General features: G+C 40.2%; 1 protein-coding gene and 1 long non-coding RNA gene across 2 annotated transcripts; both read left to right on the top strand.

Moving 5' to 3' along the window:
* LOC110260384 lies at positions 4,819–10,876 on the top strand. Its single transcript, XR_002343625.1, has 5 exons — positions 4,819–5,043; positions 5,197–5,443; positions 8,959–9,062; positions 9,916–10,080; positions 10,466–10,876. It is a non-coding gene; the product is annotated as an uncharacterized LOC110260384 (long non-coding RNA).
* NDUFAF4 (NADH:ubiquinone oxidoreductase complex assembly factor 4) lies at positions 15,448–21,995 on the top strand. Its single transcript, XM_001925477.5, has 3 exons — positions 15,448–15,682; positions 16,207–16,310; positions 21,410–21,995. Exons 1-3 carry the CDS (start codon positions 15,547–15,549, stop codon positions 21,695–21,697), a joined length of 528 nt encoding a protein of 175 aa, XP_001925512.1. The 5' UTR covers positions 15,448–15,546; the 3' UTR covers positions 21,698–21,995.

Raw genomic sequence — 22,360 nt, 5'->3', positions numbered from 1 at the left:
AGCTGTGGTGTAGGTCACAGACATGGCTCAGATCCTGCATTACTGTGGCTATGGTGTAGGCCAGCAGCTGTAGTTTCTATTTGACCCCTATCCTGGGAACTTCCCTATGCTGTGGGTGTAGCCCTAAAGAGACCAAAAAAAAAAAAAAAAAAAAAAAAAAAAAAGGAGAGAGAGAGAGAGAGAGAAAGAGAGAGACACACAGTGGTGTGGATATCATTTTCATTAAAATAGACGTTAAAAGACATGGGAGCTAGTGCAGCTAAACTCAGCCTGGCCTTGTTTCCTAAGGCAGGACAGGGATGACTGCTTGTGTTATCCTCCTATAGCGGCTGAACCAAGGACGTCCGGTGGCTGAAAACCATACACATCTCTGCTCTTACAGTTCTGGAGTTCACAAGTCTGGAGTCAGTTTAACTGGGCTGAAATCAAGGTGTCTTATGGGCTGTGTTCCCTTTGGAATCTCTAGGGAAAAGTCTGTTTCCTTGACTTATGGCCTTTTCCTGTCTTTAAAGCCAGCAAAATAGCATCTTGCTTCACTGATCACATCACCTTCTTCTGTGTCAAATCTTCCTCTGTTTTCCTCTTTTTGCAGAAACTTGTAACTGCATTTAGTGTTCAGGAGGATAATCTCCTCAAGACCTTAAATTAATCACACCTGCAAAGTCTCTTTCTCCAGGCACGGTACTTCCACAGGGATTAGGACCTAAATGTCTCTGGGACCCTTCTTCAGCTGCCACACCTCTAGATCTTAGTTGATCTGTTAAGTTTAGGAATTTTGCTGCAAGATCTACTCTTCCTGAGTATAGGAAACCTCTGTCTGTTCCACCAGATTCTGAGTTAAAAGATGAAAAATTAAGAGTACCCAGGTGGTGCAGTGGAGTCAGGATACAGCACTGTCACTGCAGCAGCTTGGTTAGTCACTCACATGCAAAGTAGAGCTGTTAGTTGTACATCATGGGCACCAACCAGAACCCTGATGTGGTGGGTAAAGTTAAGGAGCTGGCCAGGGAGCAGGGGTGGGATGTTGTTATTCACATGAACCAGACTTCACTTGTTCATCTGGATCAATGAACCAGTTGAAAAAAAAATGGCGTTGTAGCAGGAACTGCTATAGAAATGAGCCAGGTTGTCAAGAGACATGCTTCTACAATATTTTCTTAGCCTCTTTGCTTCTATTTTCTATGCCGAAAACTCCATCTTGTCCTGCTTTACTTTACCCCATCTTCCTGCCTGAAAAACAGTCACAGTGCTGGTAAATAACTTAAGCTTAAGAACAAAGACCTAGGAGTTCCTGTCGTGGCTCAGTGGTTAACGAATCCGACTAGGAACCATGAGGTTGCGGGTTCGGTCCCTGCCCTTGCTCAGTGGGTTGAGGATCTGGCGTTGCCGTGAGCTGTGGTGTAGATTGCAGACACGGCTCGCATCCCGCGTTGCTGTGGCTCTGGCATAGGCCGGTGGCTACAGCTCCGATTGGACCCCTAGCCTGGGAACCTCCATATGCCGTGGGAAGTGGCCCCAGAAAAGGCAAAAAGACAAAAAAAAAAAAAAAGAACTAAGACCTACAGACATAAATTATTCATGTGGTCAGCTGAATGAGGACATAACGCGTTGGTCTAGGCATGACGGACCTGTGCAGATAGGCACGGAGTGGTGATTCTCTAGATGCTATGCATAGATAGCTGACACCAAGTTTCCTCAATGCTAATGATTGTTAAATGCCTAAAGGTCAGAGTAAAAGCTTAACCATCTACCAGCTATGTGACTTTTAAAATAATAATAAAAAAAAACCCCACTGTATCCTGCACCTATAGCCCCCTCCTCACTTGGCGTAATCCTAAAGAGCACAGTAAAAGCAGTGTGGTTTCTTGAGGTGGGGCTTTTGGTCCCTGAGATCTTGAGTCCCCCAGTTCCCACCTTTAATTAAGATAAATGTCTCTGTGTCTTGTTTTATGTTAACTTTTTCCTTAAGTTTCACAGCACCCGTTCTTCAGCCCTCACCTGCTGAGCTGGTCTTGGCACCAGGTGAGTTCAGTTTTGGCATTTTGAGATTACAGAGTCACTCTTCTGATGAACAGCCAACCCTCCAGCCTTTTAGAGGGAGGAAAACAGTGAAAGAGAAGCCTGTGGGCAGGGAGGTATGCAGAGAGGGTGATGATTTCAAGACCTTTTTGTTCATGAAGTGTTTAATAGCCATACTATGACTTTACTGCTCAAGTTCAGTGCAATTCATATCTAACTTAACAAATGTAAACCCATTAAAAAGTCTGTAGTTCTTTTTCATTCATAGCTTTTAAAAAAAAAGATTGCTATTTTTTTTTGGTTGTTTTAAAAGAGCAGTCTTTGGTGAGACACCCTTAGAATGATATGATGAATAGAGTTTGCCTCAAAATAACCAGGGGAGGTAGGAAAATGGGAGGGTATACAAAAAAAAAAAAGAAAAAAAAAATCAGGTTGGCCATGAATTGAAAATGATTAATTCTGGGTGATTGATACACGGTAATCCACTATACTAAACTCTGTACATTTAATTGTGCTTGAAATTTCACAATTAAAAGTTTTTTTGTTTGTTTGTTTTTTGCTTTTTTAGGGCCGCGCCTGTGGCATATGGAAGTTCCCAGGCTAGGGGTCGAATTGGAGCTACAGTTGCCAGCCTACGCCACAGCCACAGCAACATGGGATCTGAGTTTGCATCTGCGACCTACACCACAGGTCACAGCAATTCTGGATTTCCGACCACTGAGCAAGGCCAGAGATTGAACCTGTATCCTCATGGATGCTATTTGGATTTGTTTCATCTATGCCATTATGGAACTCCCAAAAGTTATTTTTAAAAGGGCTACCACTAGTTTTATAATAAAGCTACATTACTAAATCATATGACCTCTTAGTTGCATAAACATTTAAAATTTCTTATAGTAAACATATTCAAACTCCTTAACAAAATAAACCTAGGTACACGAATTTTTTTTGACAGAAATCTCATATACTAGTTTACTAGATCACAGTGCTGATAGCTACAGACAGAACTGATATTTTTAGCTTTCTCTGGCAGTATAAGTATTATTGTGCCTGTGGCCATGGGCTGTGACCTGCAAGTCACCGAGATAACACAGGTACATTCTGAGCTTGTCCTCAATCATAAACTCTAAAAAAAGACTAACCACACCAAGAATGGCAGAAGAATATGAAAATAGCTGACTACATTTCATGTTCCAGCCTCTGAATCCCAGATCCCACTATCCATTCATCCAGCTGAAGTGGAAGATATACATTAACAGTGCCCCTCCAAAGATCTCTTATTGTATAGCTATCCTAAGAAAACTGGACAAAAAAAGCTTACCTCCCACACGGACAATAAAAATAGCATCTTACCTGATCTCTCTTTCTCTTCAAAACAATCCTTTATGTAGACGTCAATCATCTTTTTAAAACAGGTCTATGACTCGCTTAACTTCCATTCAAGAGACCTGCACACATAGAAAATAAAGACCAAACTTGATTCCATCAGCTAAAGACTTCCACCAGCTGATCTGTGATGACCTCAACAATAGCTTCATCCCATTCTCCCTGCCCTGTCTCTTTCTTCTTAACATTCTACTCCTTAAAAAAAAAAAAAAAAAAAAAAAAATCCTGATGGCATGTGTTTTGACTCTTTGAACCTGTTGTAAATCTTGCTGGTTCTCTCATTTATGAATTAAACAAAATCATCAACACATATAAAGTATGAGTGTGATTTTCCCCTTTTACTGGCAAAATCTTTGTGAGCTTTATGTATGCTTACTCCTACTTAGCCTCTCATGTTTTTGGTTCCTAGTATGTTCTTTCTGTCACTATTCTCATGTGATAACACTGCATTACAATACTGTCACCGGTGGTTACAAGGATCTAACCTTGACTTTACCCCTAGTCCTTCATATAGTGCCTTGGTATGTTGTCAGGCACTTGATATGGGAGTGAAATATGGGGGCAGGATGCAGTCCTTGAGCCCTTCTAGGTTCGTACATTCAGGGGTAGGGGGCACATCTTCCTCAGGCTTATGATTGCCTGGATGCCCCACCATCCACCCCATCCCCAACCTTACTCTCACATTACTTGCTCTATTCATTTTCTATTGCTATATAACTAGTCACCACAATGTAGAGGCTTAAAACAATATCATATGGTTATTATCTCATGACTCTGTAGGTCAGAAATCCAAGCAGGCTTGTCTGGGTTTTCTGTTTAAGGTCAGTAGGGGCATAGAATTCTGCCTCCCACACCTGCCTTCCTGCCAGCAGTGTCACATCCACAAAAATGAGATTCAGAAGGAGGGGGTGTCTACACTAAAGCTGGGGGACAGAAGGTGGCAAAAGGGGAGCCTGTTGAGATAAAGAGACAGAGTTGTGCCTGCAACGTCCATGACCAACACTAAGAAACTGCTCCCAAAGGTCCATGGACATGAGTAAGTGCACTTCATGTACTTTCTATTCCTGCCACTCTAAAAACAGGCAAATAAATGCATCCTCTGAAATGACTAATATGGATACAGCTCTAGAGAGTGTTGCCAAAACATATCTGAAATAATGTAATAATGTATCTGAAATAATGAAATAATGTATCTACAAACACTAATTTCTAAACTATAAAATACTAACCAAACCTAAGCTATTACAACTTAGATGCTTCATATTTTATTACTATTTTTGTTATATAAAAGAAGAGCTAACAGGCTTCGAGTGTTTGCTGCATGCCACGATCTGTGCTTTCACATGGATTATATTTCACAGCCATCTTACCTGGTGAAGCAGTATTGTTATTCCCATTTTATAGATGAGGAAACTGAGCGCCAGAAAATTTCAGAGACACCCCAAAATCATGCAGTCAGGAAGAGAGCCAAGATTCAAATGCAAGACTGTCTAATGCCAAGCTTGTTTGTAGTCATTATGCTTTTCTGTTGCTGTTAAGGAAAGACTCAAGGAGATAGTTATAATCAGGAAGAAAGACAATGGCGAAACAAATACGGACCCAAACTCTGCAGTCACTGGGCTGGGCTCACTAGATAAGGTAACCTGCTCTAGTTGTAATTTGCTTTTCTAAAGTCCTTCTGGAATTCTCTTTCATATTCCCTGTTTTCATAATGTTGGAAGTGAAAATTGGTTCTTGTATTTGCTTGTTCTTTATGACTTTTCACTTTTCTTTTCCTTGCCAAATTGTCAGGGATATCCTCTGAGGCTGGGGCCAGGATGGAGAATCACTGTGCTGATTAAATTGCCGTGGACAAAACAAAATTACTTCATTGGAATCAAACCAAAACCTAGCCATGACTAAATCCTCAGAACAGTGAGGATCTGGAGGGGTAGATATGTTATTAAAGCTATGCGATGCAAGGAAAACTAGAGAGAAAAAAGGAAACAAGGAAGCAAGAGACACATGGGAAAAGGGAGGAGGAGGAAATGGTGGACTGGTAAGTCAACGATGTTGGAAATCTGGCTATCTATTTGGGGAGTGGGGAGTTAGATGCTTACATCATAGGGTGATTTTAATGTCACCCAGTATTCAATCTGTCTTATCACTATTATATTTACTGATTTATCTATTCCTATATCAATAGCAGAATGTAATGTTTTAAATTGTATTCTGATCTTATAGATTATGTCCTCCCTCATTGCTGTTTTTCAAAAATTGATTGATTTCAAAACAATCTTTGCTGCCTCCAGCACTGCAGCACTGCAGAGATCCTGAAAGAGGGAAGGCGCAGTTTAATAAAACACACAAGACTCCTTTACATTTAGAAAGTGGGGGACCAGGAGGCACTCTTGTTCTGCAGAACAAAGGTGCCTAGGCTTTACCCCACATGACTTTTATTAAGGCAGGTGACAAGATTAGTGTTAGTGGGGTTAAGAAGGTTACAAGATTAGTGGGCAAGATCAGGCATAGGCAATGACTAAGGTTATCTTCTTTGTGATATCAAAGGGGTATACCCTTAGAATATAGTGTAGTCATTTATAGAATAACATGGTTAATGCATAAGTCCCCTATTTTGTCTTTGAAGGAGACCCTGAACTTTAGAACTCTGCATCCACAGATATTTGCCTTCTGCAGAGTTCAGCTGTTCAGTGGTCTCCAACAAATCTTGAGAAAGAACAAAACTAAAGGCGTCACGCTCCCTGATTTCAAACTATTTTACAAAATTATAGTAATAAAAACAGTATAGCACATAGATCAACGGAACAGAATACAGGACCTAGAAATAAACCCATACATACACAGTGAACTAATTTGTGACAAGGAAGCCAAAAATATATAATGGGGAAAGGACAATGTCTTCAATAAATGATATTTGGAAAACTGGACATGTAAAACAATGTAAAAGAATCAAATTCAACCACAATCTTATACCATCTATGGAAATTAACTCAAAATGGATTAAATACTGGAACATAAGATCTGAAACCATAAAACTCCTAGAAGAAAACATAGGAGGCAAGCTCATTGATATAGGTCTTGGTGACTATTTTTTGGATCTGAAACCTAATGCAAAAACAATAAAAGAAAAAATAAATAAGTGGACTACATCATACTAAGAAGCTTCTGCACAGAAAAGGAAACCATAAACAAAATGAAAAGGCAACCTACTTAATGGGAGAAAATGTTTGCAAATCACACGTGTGATGAGCTACTATCAAAAACACATGAAGGACCCATACAACACAACAGCCAAAAAAAAAAAAAAAACCCAAACAATCTGACTTAAAAAAATGGGCAGAGGGGAGTTTTCCTGTGGTGCAGTGGGTTAGGGATCCAGTGCTATCAGTACTCAGATCACTGCGGTGTCACAGGTTCAATCCCTGGCCTGGGAACTTTCAAATGCTAAGGGTGCAGCCATAAAAAATAAATAAACAAATAAATGGGCAGAGGATCCGAACTGACATTTTTCCAAAGAATCATACAGCTAGCAGACAGGAACATGAAAAGATGGTCAACATCATTAATCATCAGGGAAATGCAAATCAAAACCACAATGAGACACCACCTCACACCTGTTAGAATGGTTATTATCAAAAAAACAAGAAATAACAAATTCTGGAAAGGATGTGGAGAAGAGAGAACACTTGTGGACTGGCGTTGTTAATGTAAATTGGTACAAACATCATGGAAAATAGTATGGCAGTTCCTCAAAAAATTAAAAGTGGAGCTACCATATGAATCAGCAACCCCATGTTTGGGTATATATCCAAAGGAAATGAAAACACTATCTTGAAAAGATATATGCACCCTCATGTTCACTGCAGCATTATTTACAATAACCAACATATGGAAACAACCTAAGTGCCCGAGGATGGATAAATGGGTACAGAAATTATGGTTAAGATACACACAATGGAATATTATTCAGCCATAAAAATAGTGAAATCTTGTCACTTAAGATAACATGGATGGACCTCAAGGGAATTATGCTAAGTTGAAATAAGTAGGAGAAAGACAAATACCATACAACCTCTCTTATTCGTGGAATTAATAAAAGAAAAAGAGCAAGTTCATAGATACAGAGAACCAAATTGTGATTGCCAGAGGACAGGGTGGGGAAAGTGAGAAATGGGTGAAGGGGGTATAAATTAATTTCAAAAGAAAAAGAAAAAAAGAAAAAGATACAAAACAGTATAGACTGTATGCTACATTAGTGAAAAAAAAATTATTGGCTATTTTTTCACATTTTCTCTGTCAGGTGAACTTTCATACCAGTTGCCAAGTTTCACTTCACAATTCTGACTGAAAGTGAATCAAATTTATGGATTAATTTGTGGAATAACATTGTTACACTCCTGAGACTGCATCAAGGAAATTTATATGTCTACCACTTGTTCTTTTTTGTTTTTTCATAAATTTGAGGGTTTACCTAATTTAGGTTTTGCACATTTTTTGAAGATGCATAATGGTTTTTGTGGCCACCATCCATGAGATTTTTGCCATTATATTTTCTAGCTCGATAGCTAGCTTATGAGTTCTTTCATGGGCTCTAACAGTTCTTTGAATGATTTCTTGAAATTTCTAGGAAGACAGAGGTACCGATTGTTCAAAAGAACAAATAGTTCTCACTTGCTTTCCTTGTTCTTTATCAGCTAGGATCTTCAGCAAGATGTTGAATAGGGCAAGTGGTGGAAGGCACTGACTTTATTGGGCTGACTTCTAACATTTCACCATTCCATATGGTATTTTTGTTTATTTTTGGTCTTTTTGTCTTTTAGGGCCACACCTGCGGCATATGGTGGTTCCCAGGCTAGGGGTCCAATTGGGAAAGTAGCCACCGGCCTCCGCCAGAGCCACAGCAATGCAGTGGCTGTAACCTACACCACAGTTCATGGCAACGCGGGATTCTTAACCCACTGAGCAAGGCCAGGGATCTAATCCGAGTCCTTGTGGATGCTTAGCTAACTGCTGAGCCATGACGGGAACTCCTGTTTGTTTGTTTTCTTAGTTTTTTATTTTTATCGCTCCACCCATAGCATATGGGCCAGGGATTGAATCTGAGTTACAGATGCAACTTGCACCACAGCTGTGGCAACTCCGGATCCTTTAACCCACTGTGCCAGGGCAGGGGAACAAACCCATGCCTCTGCAGTGACCCAAGCTGCTGCAGTTGGATTCTTAACCCACTGCACCACAGCAGGAACTCCAGTGGTATTTGCTACCATTTTTTGATATGTATTCTTTATCAAGCAGAGGGAGTTTCCTTTTATTCTTGGCTAAGTATATTATTACTAGTAGGTACTGATTTTAACCAATTATATTTTGTGAATCCATTGAAATACGGTATTGACTGGGCTGTGTTAATTCCTGGAGCTTGGGTCCTCTTTCAGGCTCATGTAGTTGTCGCCGCAATTCAGTTCATTGTGGTTGTGGGCCTGAGGTGCCTGTTTCTTTTTGGCTGTTACCTGGGGGTTGCTCTCATCTCCTAAAGGCCATGTGGCCCCTTTACAGGCTATCTACAGATGCTCTAACAACATGGCAGCCTGCTTCTTCAAAGCTAACAGAAGAATCTCTCACTCCTGACGCCGAAGATTATGAGTTTTAAATACTGTAAGGTAATTACGAGAGTGACATATCTATAGTCTATTCTGTTCTATATGCCCTACACTATTCTATTCTGCCCTGTTCTGTGTGATTTTATTCACAGTTGCCACATTCCATTGGCTATAAGCAAGTCACTCAAAGAGAGGAGATTATATATTAAGGCTCTGTATAAAGTGGTATATATCATTTTCTCTCATTAAAAATAATTTTCTATACTTGTGATCATTCTCTTCCAATTCCTAAGGATTTTTATCTATGCCTTTATTTTTACTTAGATATTTTCAAAGAACTATCTAGTTTTTACTATGTAATTAATTTCTGTTTTATCTTTACTCCCTTAACATTTTTTTTGGATTTATGTATATTTTTTTCTTGTGCTTTTGACTTGGATGCTTAATTCAAATTCATTTACCTTTGATCTTTCTAGTGTTCTGACAAATGTATTTAATAGAAACACACACATTATCTTTCAGTACTGCTTTGGCTGCATCCCACAGTTTTTTAAAAATTAGTTATTTTTTTTGGCCACACCCACGACAAGGGATCAAATCAATGCCACAGCTGTGACCCAAGCCACAGCAGTGACAACCTGGATCCTTAACCTATTGCACCACCAGGGAACCCCTGCATCCCACAGGTTTTTGATAATTATTTCTTTCAATGTTGTTCATTTATAAAGAGTTTGTACAAGGAGAGACCAGGAGGAAAAGCTGTTGGGAGAGGACTAGGTCCAAAGTTTCCTCAGCCCCATGAAAGGTTCTACACGCCCCCTTTCTGCCTTTGATTATTCTTTTGTTCCTTTCCTTCTCTCTCACCTCCCATTTTTTCGCAGTAGCCCCTCTCTCTCTCTCTCCTCTTTTACAGATAGCTATCTCCTTCCATTCCAAGTCCAGAGAACGGATGAATTCTTCCACAAATGGCCTGCCTTCTCCCAAAGCACCTGCCTTTTAAAAGTGGATACAGCAGGGGAGGAAAACCTTAATGCAAAGAAAGGAATGAGAGGGTGATTGTGAAATACTACGCTGAGAGGTAAGTAATGGAGTGGGAAGGAGAGAAAGGTAGTAGACTTTTGGTCTCTCTAAAATACCATAATAACTAATCGTGCTGCCAAGGGAGACACATATTTTTGCTCACTGAACCTTCTTAGATACAGGTGCTCCAGAGAAAGTGTTAGCTTGGGACGCAAGAAGAATTGTTCTGTGTAACAGAATTGGCAAAGTAGTGGCAAATTTACTAGTGAGTTATGACAGCTCTTAGGCAAACTCTGAGAGAAAGAATGCTATTGCCCAAGAAAGTTGGTTTTATTCTTTCATCAATTAAGTTCTTTCATTGGAATACAGACACCATGGGGCTGAAGGGATACTAGACATTCTCTCCATTGTTCTATTTTTGAATTTTACTAATTTGATCATAGAGATACTCTGAAGATGATGACTGTGCTGGGCAGAACATGGTCCTCCAAGATATCCATCTATTAATCCCCAGAACCTGCAAAAGGTACTTTGCAGACATGTTGAAATTAAGGATTCTGAGATGGGAGATTATCCTGGATCACCTATGTTAGGTCCAATGTAGTCACAAGGGTGTTATAAGGGAAAAGGGAGGCAGGAGGGTCACAGCCAGAGAAGGAAGGAGATGACAATGAAACGATGCATTTGCTGACTGCCAGATGCTGAAGAGTCTAGAAGCCAAAAATGGCAAGGAAAGAGATTCTCTTTTAGAGCCTCCAGGATGAAGACAACTCTGCTGACCCCTTTATTTTATTTTATTTTATTTTTTTGCTTTTTTAGGGCCACAGCCATGGCATAGAGAGGTTCCCAGGCTAGGGGTCGAATTGAAGCTATAGCTGCTGGCCTACACCACAGCCACAGCAAATTGTCAGATCAAGCCATGTCTGTGACCTACACCACAGCTCATGGCAATGCCAGATCCTTAACCCGCTGAGTGAGGCCAGATATCGAACCTGCAACCTCATGGCTCCTAGTTGGATTCATTTCCGCTGTGCCACAACAGGAACTCCTGACCCCTTGATTTTAGCCTCTGAAAACCCATTTCCAACTTTCCAACTTTTGACCTCCAGAACCATTAAGATTGTAATCTGTTCTGTCTTAAGGAACTATCTTGTGGTAATTTGTTAGTAGCAATAGGAAACTAACAAAATGACAAAAGCCATGACTGCAGCAGTCACAGAGTAGCCATCTAGGTATTCTTGCTAGTTGATAATTATAATCTCTGAAAGTCAGGCTTTCTCAATATAAGTACTGGATCTGCCCAAGCCTAATCTGTTCCAGGTTTTGGTTTGGGTTTTTTGTTTGTTTGTCTGTTTTTTTTTTGTTGTTGTTGTTTTTTTTTGGCTGTGCCCATGGCACATGGAAGTTCCCAGACCAAGGGTCTAATCTGTGCCAAGCAGTGATAACCGGATTCCCAACCCACTGTGCTACCAAGGAATTCCTAGTTTTGCTTTTTTTCCAAAATATTCTAAGTTTCACAAATATACAAGACTGCATTACTATGGAAATGGTAAGGCTTGGGAACCTGGGAAATGATCACAGCTGGCCTCACAAATTCCTTGGACCCTGGAGCCAGAATTCGGGATCTGGAGAAGTTCTCTGTTTAAACCTGGACACCCCTGCCAGTAGGAATCATTCCTCTGTGAATCTGCTGTGCTGCCCAGTAGTGGTTGGGATTTGGTCAAGGAAACCACTGGGGACTATCTTGGGCGTCTTGAGTTACTTGTCACCCGGGTTTACCGACTGCAATCCTTTAGAGAACACAGAATGCCTGTGAATTATGTTCAAAGGAAGGAGTGCACAAAGGCAAAAGTCTAGGCAGAAAAAGAAAGATTCAGGATGGAAGGAAGATTGAGAATGTGGTGTGGGGGGTAAGCACAGAGGGACTGGTAAGGGACTCTCTCTGCTGCCAACAGCAGGCAAAGGCAGGTGGTATTTTGTGCCTCTGAGCTAATGATTCCACCTAATTCTAACCCTAAGGAGCCCAGCAACACCACCACATGTGCAGAGCATGCTAATCAGTGAATAAAAATCAAATTTAGAATACTTACTTTTAAAATTCTTTTTTATTTTTTTAATGTATTTATTTTGGGTTGTGCCCTCAGCATGTGGAAGTTCCTGGGCCAGGGATCAAACCCATGCTACAGCTGTGACTTGAGCCACAGCAGTGACAACACTGGATCCTTAACTCACTGAATCACAAGAGAATGTCTTTAAATTCTTTTTCTTTTTCTTTGTCTTTTTGTCTTTTCTAGGGCCGCACCCACAGCATATGGAGGTTCCCAGGCTAGGGGTCTAATCAGAGCTGTAGCCACCGGCCTACACCACAGCTCACGGCAACGCTGGATCCTTGACCCACCGAGCGGGGCCAGGGATCAAACAGTCAACCTCATGGTTCCTCGTCAGATTTGTTAACCACTGAGCCACAACAGGAACTCCTTCTTTTTCTTTTTTTTAATTGAGAAAATCTTCACAGCCACACCGGTGGCATATGAAAGTTCCTGGGCCAGGGATTGAACCCGTGCCTCTGCAGTGACCTGAGCTGCTGCAGTCAGATTTTTAACCTTCTGCGCCATAGCAGGAACTCCTTTAAATTAAATTCTTGAAGAACCTGAATCTTACTTTACTTTCAGATATTTAGTTATTTTGTCCTTTTCACTCACCTGTAGACTGGGGCATCAGAATAGCTGGTCCTTTTTCAAACTTCTCTCTGTTCCTCTGGAAAATGGAAAGCAATGCAAATACTGAACATCATATTCTGAGTTAGGCACTATATTAGATGCTTTAAAAGTTTAAAGTGTGTGAAACTCATTAGATAAATACTATCATCTAAGATTAAGATGAAGGGGGCTCAACTAGAGTGAATTTCACAAGGACTCACTTCTGGCAGAGGGGCTGGTGTTCAGGCAGAGAGCCTGTCTAGGGCCTGGACTCATCAGTCCTACTCAGCTTGTGGTTCATTTAATATTCACCTAACATTTGTTTAGTACCTACCTGCTGTGTACCAGGCACTGTTCAATGTGATGAATACAGCAGTGAACAAAACAGACAATAATACCTATACTTATAGAATTTACATTGTATTTCTTGGCAAGATCCTGGGTTATTTCACTGGTACCTTAAGATATTCAGCAATATATACCCATCATAACACTCCACCCAGAGAGATGCTTAATTCTTTTTTTTTTTTTTAATGGCCACACTAGCAGCATATGAAAGTTCCCAGGCTAGGGGTTGAATTGGAGCTGCAGCTGCTGGCCCATGCCACAGCCAAAGCAATGCCAGATCCAAGCTGTATCTGAGACCTACACTGCAGCTTGCAGCAATGCCTTTACTTACTGAGTGAGGCCAGGGATCAAACCCGCATCCTCACAGGTACTATACCAGGTTCTTAACCCACTCAGGCACAACAGGAACTCAGAGAGATGCTTAATTCTGAGTAGCATCCTAGATACTCTTTCCTTGGGGACCTCACTTTATCCCTAACATAAACCTAGGGAAAGTTCCGAGTTCAGATTTCCTGATAATTTGCATGTTTGACAAGAAGAGCTGGAATTATGCATTTATGAGATAGATTTTATTTCCAGGGATGATTCCCAAGGAGTGACAGTCAATGGTGCATTTCTGGTGAAGCACCTCTGCTTTCTGGTCTGCCCTTTGAAGACTTGAGTAGCACCTGGCCAGGACTAGGCAAAGCAACTGGCCCAAGTTAGACGCTTCTTAGATGCTGAATCCAAACTCTACCCAAATGTGGGAATTCAAAGAATTCTTTCACATGATATTTCCCACAGCCCCCTACACTTGCTGTAACTTCTGCCTAACAGTACTTTTTCATGCTGCCAGAAATACGGAATTTCCATGAAAGTGAATTTTTCACTTTGAAAATATTTTAATAGTGAATGTAATTGCCACCATAATTGTAAAATGCATGGATACATGAGGCAGATGAAAATTTCTTGGCAGCCACAAAAATATGAATACCTGGTCTATAAAGCCTTAAGTTACAGGCTCAAAGATGTCTCAAAGATGGAAATCTTGGAGCAGCCTGCCACCTTCAGGATAACTTCCCAACTAACTCTACCAGAGAACATTGGTTTTGGCTTCTATAAATTCTAAATACCAATTCCAGTAAAAACATTTCATGATAATCAATGGCGAGAGCTATGGTCCTTATAGAACTTTTGCTATGATTATCATGTGTAATAATTATATGTTTTCTTTAAATAAAACTGCCCCCTTCTTTGAGATTCTTTCCAAAAAATTACTTTGATTCAATTATCTTTACATCAATTATTTCATTGCTTTTATACTTCATTTCACTAAAAAGAGCTGAGAACACTAGAAACAGACCTTGCAGCCAGAGTTTGTGAAAAATACTGTAACTTTGGAAACTCTGCTACTTCCTAGTGGGTACTTTGATTATGGATTAATGACAATATTTCTAAAGAATCTTAAGTAAAAGCAGCAACACAGTAGTCCATTTGAAAAACAGGAGGCAGAAGAGGGAGAGAGGGAATGAGAAAGCGAGGAAAAGAAAATATGTAAACAGGACTCGTTTTTCCTTTTCTATTGGCTGTTCCTTTAAGATACAAGGTCTCCCTGGCTTAAAAAAAAAATGAGGAAGGCACAATGAGATATAGACTAAGGAATGACGCGGTGACCCAGCACTTAATAGTATGGAGACATAACACAAAGTGACATCAAAAATACACAAAAGGAAGGGGCAGCTAAACGGAAATCGATATAATTAGGTCAAGAGAATTATGAGGACGTGAATGCAAAAAAGATTACTGTAAAAGCAAACAGGGCTCAGACTCAAACGCATTGGGCAAGGGGACAAGAATATGAGGGGGTATTTAAATAAAAGAGTAACAGAAAAAATATTCATCGAAAATAAACTTTCATCATTTTCCTTTCACAAAAGTAGTAAAGGACCATTTCAGAACCTTCTTGGCGCAATGAGTTCATTTTTAATGGAGTCCTCTCTGGCTGTACTGACCAGTGAAAGGACTTCAAAGTCAATTTCCTCAGATTGATTCTCAGCCTGCAACTTTCGATTAGCAGAGGAAGCATGGACCAATGCCTGTCCTCATTCAGGCGGAATTAAACGGAAACTCTGGCGTCACGCCCAGCAAGAAATTGTTTTAAAACTTCCCGCCCGACTGCGCCAGGTTCCAAAGGTGAGCGCCAAGGTGGTCGGAGCCTGAAGTCCCGCCCCATCTCGCGGGAGGCAGCCGCAGATTGGAGCACATCCCCCACCCCGTAGAGAGGCGCTCTCTTTGTTTTACTCTGGGTGGAGACGCGGTCTGTGCCCTCCCGACCGCGAGGGGGCGAACCGCGCGCATTTAGCTCCGGTTTTCCGGCGCAAGACCGAGCGGACTCCCCCCCCCCCCCGACGTGCGCATGCTCGGTCCGTCCCGGAGGTCGCCGGTGCCGGTGTTCAACCACGTGTGTTTTGAACTTAAGGGCATTATGTTGTGAAGAAATGGGGGCTGCAGTGACTCGTGCAGTCCGGAATTTCAACCTAGAGAACCGGGCGGAACGGGAAATCAGCAAGTTGAAACCTTCCCCTGCTCCCAGGCACCCCTCCACCAAGACCCTCCTGCGAGAGCAGATAAACAGTAAGTGGTGCATGGGCGCGTCGGGCTGCGGCTCGGGGGCTCCCTGTGCTGGCTGAACGCAGCCGGACCTCGGTCCAGCGGACTGGGGAGCCTGCTTTATTCGCAGTCACTCGGGTCAGCCGAGCGCGGAAAAGTGGAGCCGCCAGGCCGGTGACATTGAGACAGGCTCCTTGCGCTCGTGAAGGAGTCCGCGGCTCCACCTTCTTCGTGTCCTAGAGGTTTTGACTTGTCCCCGCCGCTGACCCCGTTCTCGCCAGCTTTTGTCTTTAATACTTACTGTCTCGATACAAGGAATCAAAATCAGAAGGGATTGTGTGCAAGGGAACTTTTCTCTAGATGTCTTCACAGAACGATGGACACCGAGCTCGACCTAGCACTTTGATTTATCTTTAAAACATGTTCCGTACTGTCCGAATGATTGCTAATTAAGCAAAATTAAAGGTGACTGTCTTGTGCTAAGTGTTTAGGATCTTAGATAAAACTTTCTTTGGCATTAATATTGTGATTTTTTTTCCCCCTCTTAGGCCATCCAGAAATTAAGGGAGAAATTGCTAGAAAAGATGACAAACTGTTGTCACTACTAAAAGATGTGTATGTTGATTCCACAGATCCCGTGTCTTCTGTGCAGGTAATGTGTGTTTTAATAAAGTTAAGTTTATAATTTAACTCTTTGGGGCTCCAGGAAAATAACCATGAGAAGTGTGGCAAATAGAAGTGAGTGAGTATATAATATCTAAGCGTAATTGTCAGTGTGCTTGTGACCAGAATGCAGAGCATTGGCAAAACTGAAGCACAGCAATCGTAGCAAGACACACATGTTATTGGATATTTATTAAAGTTAAAAAGTCTTGTGAAAGTATGGATTGAAAGCAGTTCTGTGGATTATTTGTTATTATTTCAGAATTTGTAGCATTTGGTAAGTAAGGTACTTCTAGGGGTTATCATCTGAATGACCAAAGATGAGCTTTAATACTATTTTCTCACCCTTCAGTGTACTGAGGTATGTTCTATCCTTAGTGGTTCCTTTAATATTGTGTTGGTTTTTTAATTTTGTTTTTAAAGAACATATTCTGATAGACTGTAAAAATAGGAGATCACAGAACATATTGGGAATGAGAACCTTTATGTAAACGGCAGGCACAAGTGCTTTGTGTATGGTGATGAACAAAACAGCTCCAGTCCTTGCTTTCATGGTACTTAAGGTTTTGTGATGGACACAGGCATTAAACTGATGAGCAGCCATAGGTACATAATTACTGATAAGTCTGTGAAGGAGAAATATAGGCGCTGTGAATATATCAGAGGGACCTATTGGAATTGAGATTGAAGGATGAAGGATGGTTTCTGAGGAAGTGACATTTAAACTCAGGCCTAAAGGATGAGTAGGAATTAACTAAATGGGTGTGTAGAGGTAGGAAGGTTCTAAGTAGGGGCAAGAGTTTGATGAAAGGAGAGGGAACTGCCAGTGACAATTCCCAGATTTTTTTCCATTCTAGAATTCTCTGGTTGTCTCTCTCTTAGGAGGTAGACTGTTCACACAGACATAGTTATTAGTGAAATAAAACTCATGTGTAGAATAAGGTATGTAAATTGTTGCACACACCGGGAGTTCCCATCGTGGCTTAGTAGTAGTGAACCTGACTAGTATTCGTGAAGACGCCAATTCCATCCCTGGCCTTGCTCAGTGGGTTAAGGATCTGGCATTGCCGTGAGTCGCAGGTGCAGCTTGGATCCTGCATTGCTGTGGCTGTGGGGTAGGAGTTCCAGCTCTGATTCGACCTAACCTGGAAACTTCCATATGCCACAGTGCGGGCCTAAAAAGACCAAAAAAAAAGAGAGAAAATTGTTGCATAGAATAGCAATTAGAGTATTCAGTTATCTCCAAATGCTTCCATTAAAATATATATATATATATATATATATATATGGGGGTATTTTTCTCTCTGTCTCTCTCTCTGTGTGTCTATTTATTTATTTATTTATTGGATGGTGGCCTTGGCATGTAAGAAGTTCCTGGGTCAGAACCTGTGCCACAGCAGTAACAACACTGGACCCTTAACCACTAGGCCACCAGAGAGCTCTCATGTTCATGTTCTTTGTTATTTTTAGACAGGTGTTAGATAATACTTCCAAGTATTATTTCTTACATGTTATTCTTAATCATTCATTCCAAAAATGGCTCTTGGGGCGCAAAAAAGCATTTAACATTTCTTATGTATAAAACACAGAAATGTAGATAGAATAAGCAGATATAGAGTGGTATTAAAATTTCATTGGGGGGGTATTAGGAAAAGTCTGAAAAAACTCATGGAGGAGTGATAATGAAGAAAAGGTTGAAATACCTGTTTGTGTTTTTTGTCCCTTTCTTTCTTTTGGGCAGTTCAGAATTTTCTTAATGATTTGTAATACCTCTAGACATGTGATACTGTGTTGTCATGTGTTAGTTTATTTTTGTCTGACTTTTTGTTGCTGTTCAGAATTCTGTGTAATATATTTGCCTGTTCATTCTTCATGGTATAGGAAATCTGAGCTCGGTCCAACCTAGAAACAGTCTCATGTATTTTCTCTTAATATTTTTATGCCTGTATATTTTATGTTACAATGTTATATTTTATTTGGCATTAAAGTATAGGGAGATCTTTTCAGTTGTATGGTCTGTTGTCTAAATATAATTTATTGAATAACCCAGTCCTTTTTTCCACTCACTTAAAAATTCTAATACATATAGGTCTGCTTATGGATTCATCCATTCTATTTATTTATTTTTCTATTTCTACACTAAAATCATACTATTTTAATTAATAGAGCTTTATAATGTGTCTTGATACATTTTGTGATCTTTTTTCTTTTCAGAAGTTTCTTGACTCTAACCTTGCTTTTTTTTTTCCTCCCCAGATGAACTTGAACAGGTTCTTTTAAGTCCTGTTTGGATTTTGAGTGTAATCGAATTGAAATTTAAGATAAATTGAGGAAAATTAATATCTTGTATTCTTGTATTATTGAGTCTTTGGGGGATGGAGGGAAGGTTGTTACTTAAGCTTCACCTTAAGTTTTTAAACTGTTTATTGCTAGTGTCAAAAGTGAGTGGTTTTTGTACTGCAGGTACCCACTTTGTAGTTTATTTCTATTAGTTTTTCAGTTGATTATCTTATTTCTCTGAAGTTGTTCTCATGTCATTGGAATATAATTACAATTTTCTCTTCCTTTCCAGTATTTATGCTTAATTCTTACTGTTTTGTCTATAGCATGAACGTAGCAGTGAAAGTTAGTATTCTATCTTGTTTTTGCCGTACATAGGATGCCTCTAACGTTTCAGAATTAATTATAATGAAATGATGTGGCTTCTGATTAAAGATACTTTTATCATATTTGGGACATTTTCTTCTATTTTTAATTTGCTAAGTTTTTTTTATTAAAAGAACATTGCATTTTATCAGATATTTTTTCAGTGCAAAATACTAATTTTGGTATTTAATATTAATGAGAAGGGAAATCTGGATGAACGTGTGTATGATGTGGAAGGAAGATCTGGGAATAGAAAGATAAGAGAAGCCTTGAGTTTTGGAAAATGAAGTTGTCAGGAGTGTTTCAGGCCAGACTTACAGTATAATATAAGGGTAGGAGAGTGTAGGATGCCTTTGGAGAACTATTAGAGTTCACTACAGTTAGGAGAAAGTACAAGGGATGAATTTGGGAGAAATGAGGTAGGATAGGGAGTAATAGGGACCAGATCATGAAGGTTTTTACTTGTCTTGCTAAGGAATTTGGGTTTTATCCTTAAGGCGATGGGAAGTCGATGAACAGTTTCCTGTTGAAAAGTTACCTCAGATTTGCTTCATTCTGGGGGCTGGAAGGGAATGAAATGCATTTTATCCAGTTAGAGGAGACCAGGCTTTTGCAGTAGTTTCTGCAAGAGGCATTGGCTTGGACAAGGCTGGTTCAGTGATTTGGAGAGAAGTTAATGGGTTGAGAGGGACTTAGGTAGCATCAGCAGGATTTGGTCATTGCTTGGCTGTAATGAGTGAGGGAGAGGGAAATGTCAGGTGTAACATAGTTTTGGAGTTTTAGAGCAGGATGTGGGAGGTGGGTGGTGTAGGTCACTGACCCAGAGAATAGGGAGATAGAATTGGATTTTCAGAGGAAAAGAATAAGCTCAGTTTTAGACATGTTGATTTTGAGGTGCTTGTCAGTTAACCAAGTGAAGATGCCCTTAGTCATTTGGGAATTTGGATCAGGAAATCAGGAGAAAGGTCAATGTTTGTGATCAGATTTGATAGTCAATAACAAGTAGATGATAGTAATAAGAGGGTATGTGAGATTGCTTGGGAGGAATGTGTAGGGTGAGAAGAGGGCCTGGGCCAGAACTTGGGCCATACTAACATTTATGGGGCAGTGGGAGGGACATAGTCTGCAAAAAAAAAAAACAAAGGAACCACTGCAGAGACAGATGGAAAACTAGGAGAGGGTGGTACAGAACCCAAAGGAAAGTTCGGAGTCTGTGGCCAGGTGGGAGTGGCCAGCTGTGTCAGATGGTGCATTGAGTTCAAATAAAGCCTGAAAAGTGTCCTCTGGATTCAGATCTAATCCTCTGGATTTGAGAGCACAAATATTATCTTTTAAAGTTGATCGAAAAAGAAGGAAAGTGGTCATAAAAGAAGTGTTGGTTTTGGGTTTGGTGGGTATTTGCAAAAGATGGTGACTACAGCATTTTAATATTTTGACCAAACAGCAGTAGCAGGCAGGGTGCATTTGAAAGGAAAAGTAAAGGGGGTGGTTGGCGTTGCTGATGGAGGAATGAAATGCAAAGCACGTAACCCGAGGATTAAGCTTGGATGGAAGGATGGGTGTGTGTAGGTGGTTTCATTTATATCTGTGGGGGTTTGGGAAGCATTAGTTTATTTTCTCTGAAGAGGCAAGATCTCTAACTATTTAAATTCATTCCATCCATTTGTTTGGAAGCACTGAATATGAAATAGAAAAGTAGAAAGCAGAGGATTTCCCTTGTGGCACAGCAGATTAAGGACCTGGCCTTATCACTGCAGTGGCTTGGGTTCCCTCCCTAGCCTAGGAACTTGTACATACTATGGGTGCAGCCAAAAAAAAAAAAAAAGTAGGAAACACAATGGAGATTATTATCAAGTGAGCTGTTAGGGCAGCATCAGAATCCTGCCTTTGTAAAGCAGTTTCGTTAATCTTTTCTGTTCAATTCATTGCTGTTTTTCTTCTAATATATATATATATGAAATAATGTAATGAGTGAATGGTACACATTTGAGTATTGTCTTCTAGAACTTCCTAAATTTCTTAATGATGTTTGAGCTATAGTTATGAAATGGGGATGTGGCAAAAGTGCCATCGAAACTATGGCTCATTATGATAAGAAAATGTAGTTTGGAAAAGCACGTGCAGTATTATTTGAGGAAGAATAATGGGAGAGTTTCTGCTGTGGCTCAGTGGGTTAATAATCCAGCTTGTCTCTGGAGTTGCCAGTTCAGTCTCCGGCCTGGTGCAGTGGGTTAAAGATCCAGCATTTCTGCGGTTGTGGCATAGGTTGGTCCCAGTTGCAGCTTGGATTCCATCCTTGGCTCAGGAACCTCCATATGCTGTGGGTGTGGCCAGAAATGGGGTGGGGGGCAGAATAATGAAGATTGAGAAGCTCGGGAGTAGATGTCAAATCTGTGCTCTCATCTTGAAAGCCTATTTTTGGTTTTTGTTTTTTGATACTAGGTCAAGGATACAGGAGCACATCAGAAGCCAAAGGAGTTCAGGTTGCCGAAAGACCATCAGTTTGACATGATGAATGTTAAGAACATTCCCAAAGGCAAAATTTCTATTGTAGAGGCATTGACACTTCTCAATAATCATAAACTGTATCCAGACACATGGACTGCTGAGAAAATAGCCAAAGAATACCATCTAGAACAGCAAGATGTGAATTCCCTTCTCAAATATTTTGTTACCTTTGAAGTCAAAATCTTCCCTCCGGGAGGCAAGAAGGCAATACAATCAAAATGAAGAAAATCTTGAAATTACTTTTCCTATATGTCTTCCACATCCTCATGCCCTGTTTATTTTCTCATTTTTAGCATACTAAATTATATAAATTACCAAATGTATAAAGCGCCTTCCTTGCGAGAACATGCTATTTATTGAGCTCTGCTGAATTTTCAGGATTGCTGATAGAAGGAATTTTGTTCTCTTTTAAATTTTAATTTGGTTTAGGCATATGTTCATATGTAATATCAGCATGACTAATCAGCACATGTATAAACGTATTATAAATAAAAGAGTTATCGTATTTTGGCACATCATATCATCAGCTTTTAAATGGTCATATGGTTTCTTGGAAAATGTCCAGAATCCCTCATTTAACATTCAAAGCTTCACCTTCCAATTTAGGTGGTTAGTTTATTCTTCCAATGGAATAATGAAAGTAAGAGTTTTCCAAACTCTTAAGGCTTTTGTCATTTTGTGGTTAAGGAAAGGGAGACTTGTCAGTGACATCAGTTAACAGTACTTCCTGAATAAAGGCAGACAGGAGACTGGATCCAAAATCAGTAGAAACTATATTATTACTTCTGTGGGGAATAAGAATTAGGACTTACTTTGTTTTGAATTGATTTTACATATAATATAACTTTATATAGATAAAATGTGGGGAATAAGAATTAGGACTTA

This window comes from Sus scrofa, chromosome 1 (genome assembly GCF_000003025.6).
Source record: "Sus scrofa isolate TJ Tabasco breed Duroc chromosome 1, Sscrofa11.1, whole genome shotgun sequence".
Taxonomy (NCBI): Eukaryota; Metazoa; Chordata; class Mammalia; order Artiodactyla; family Suidae; genus Sus; species Sus scrofa.
Note: the sequence above shows the minus strand (reverse complement) of the source record. Positions and strands in the feature narration are given on the sequence as shown.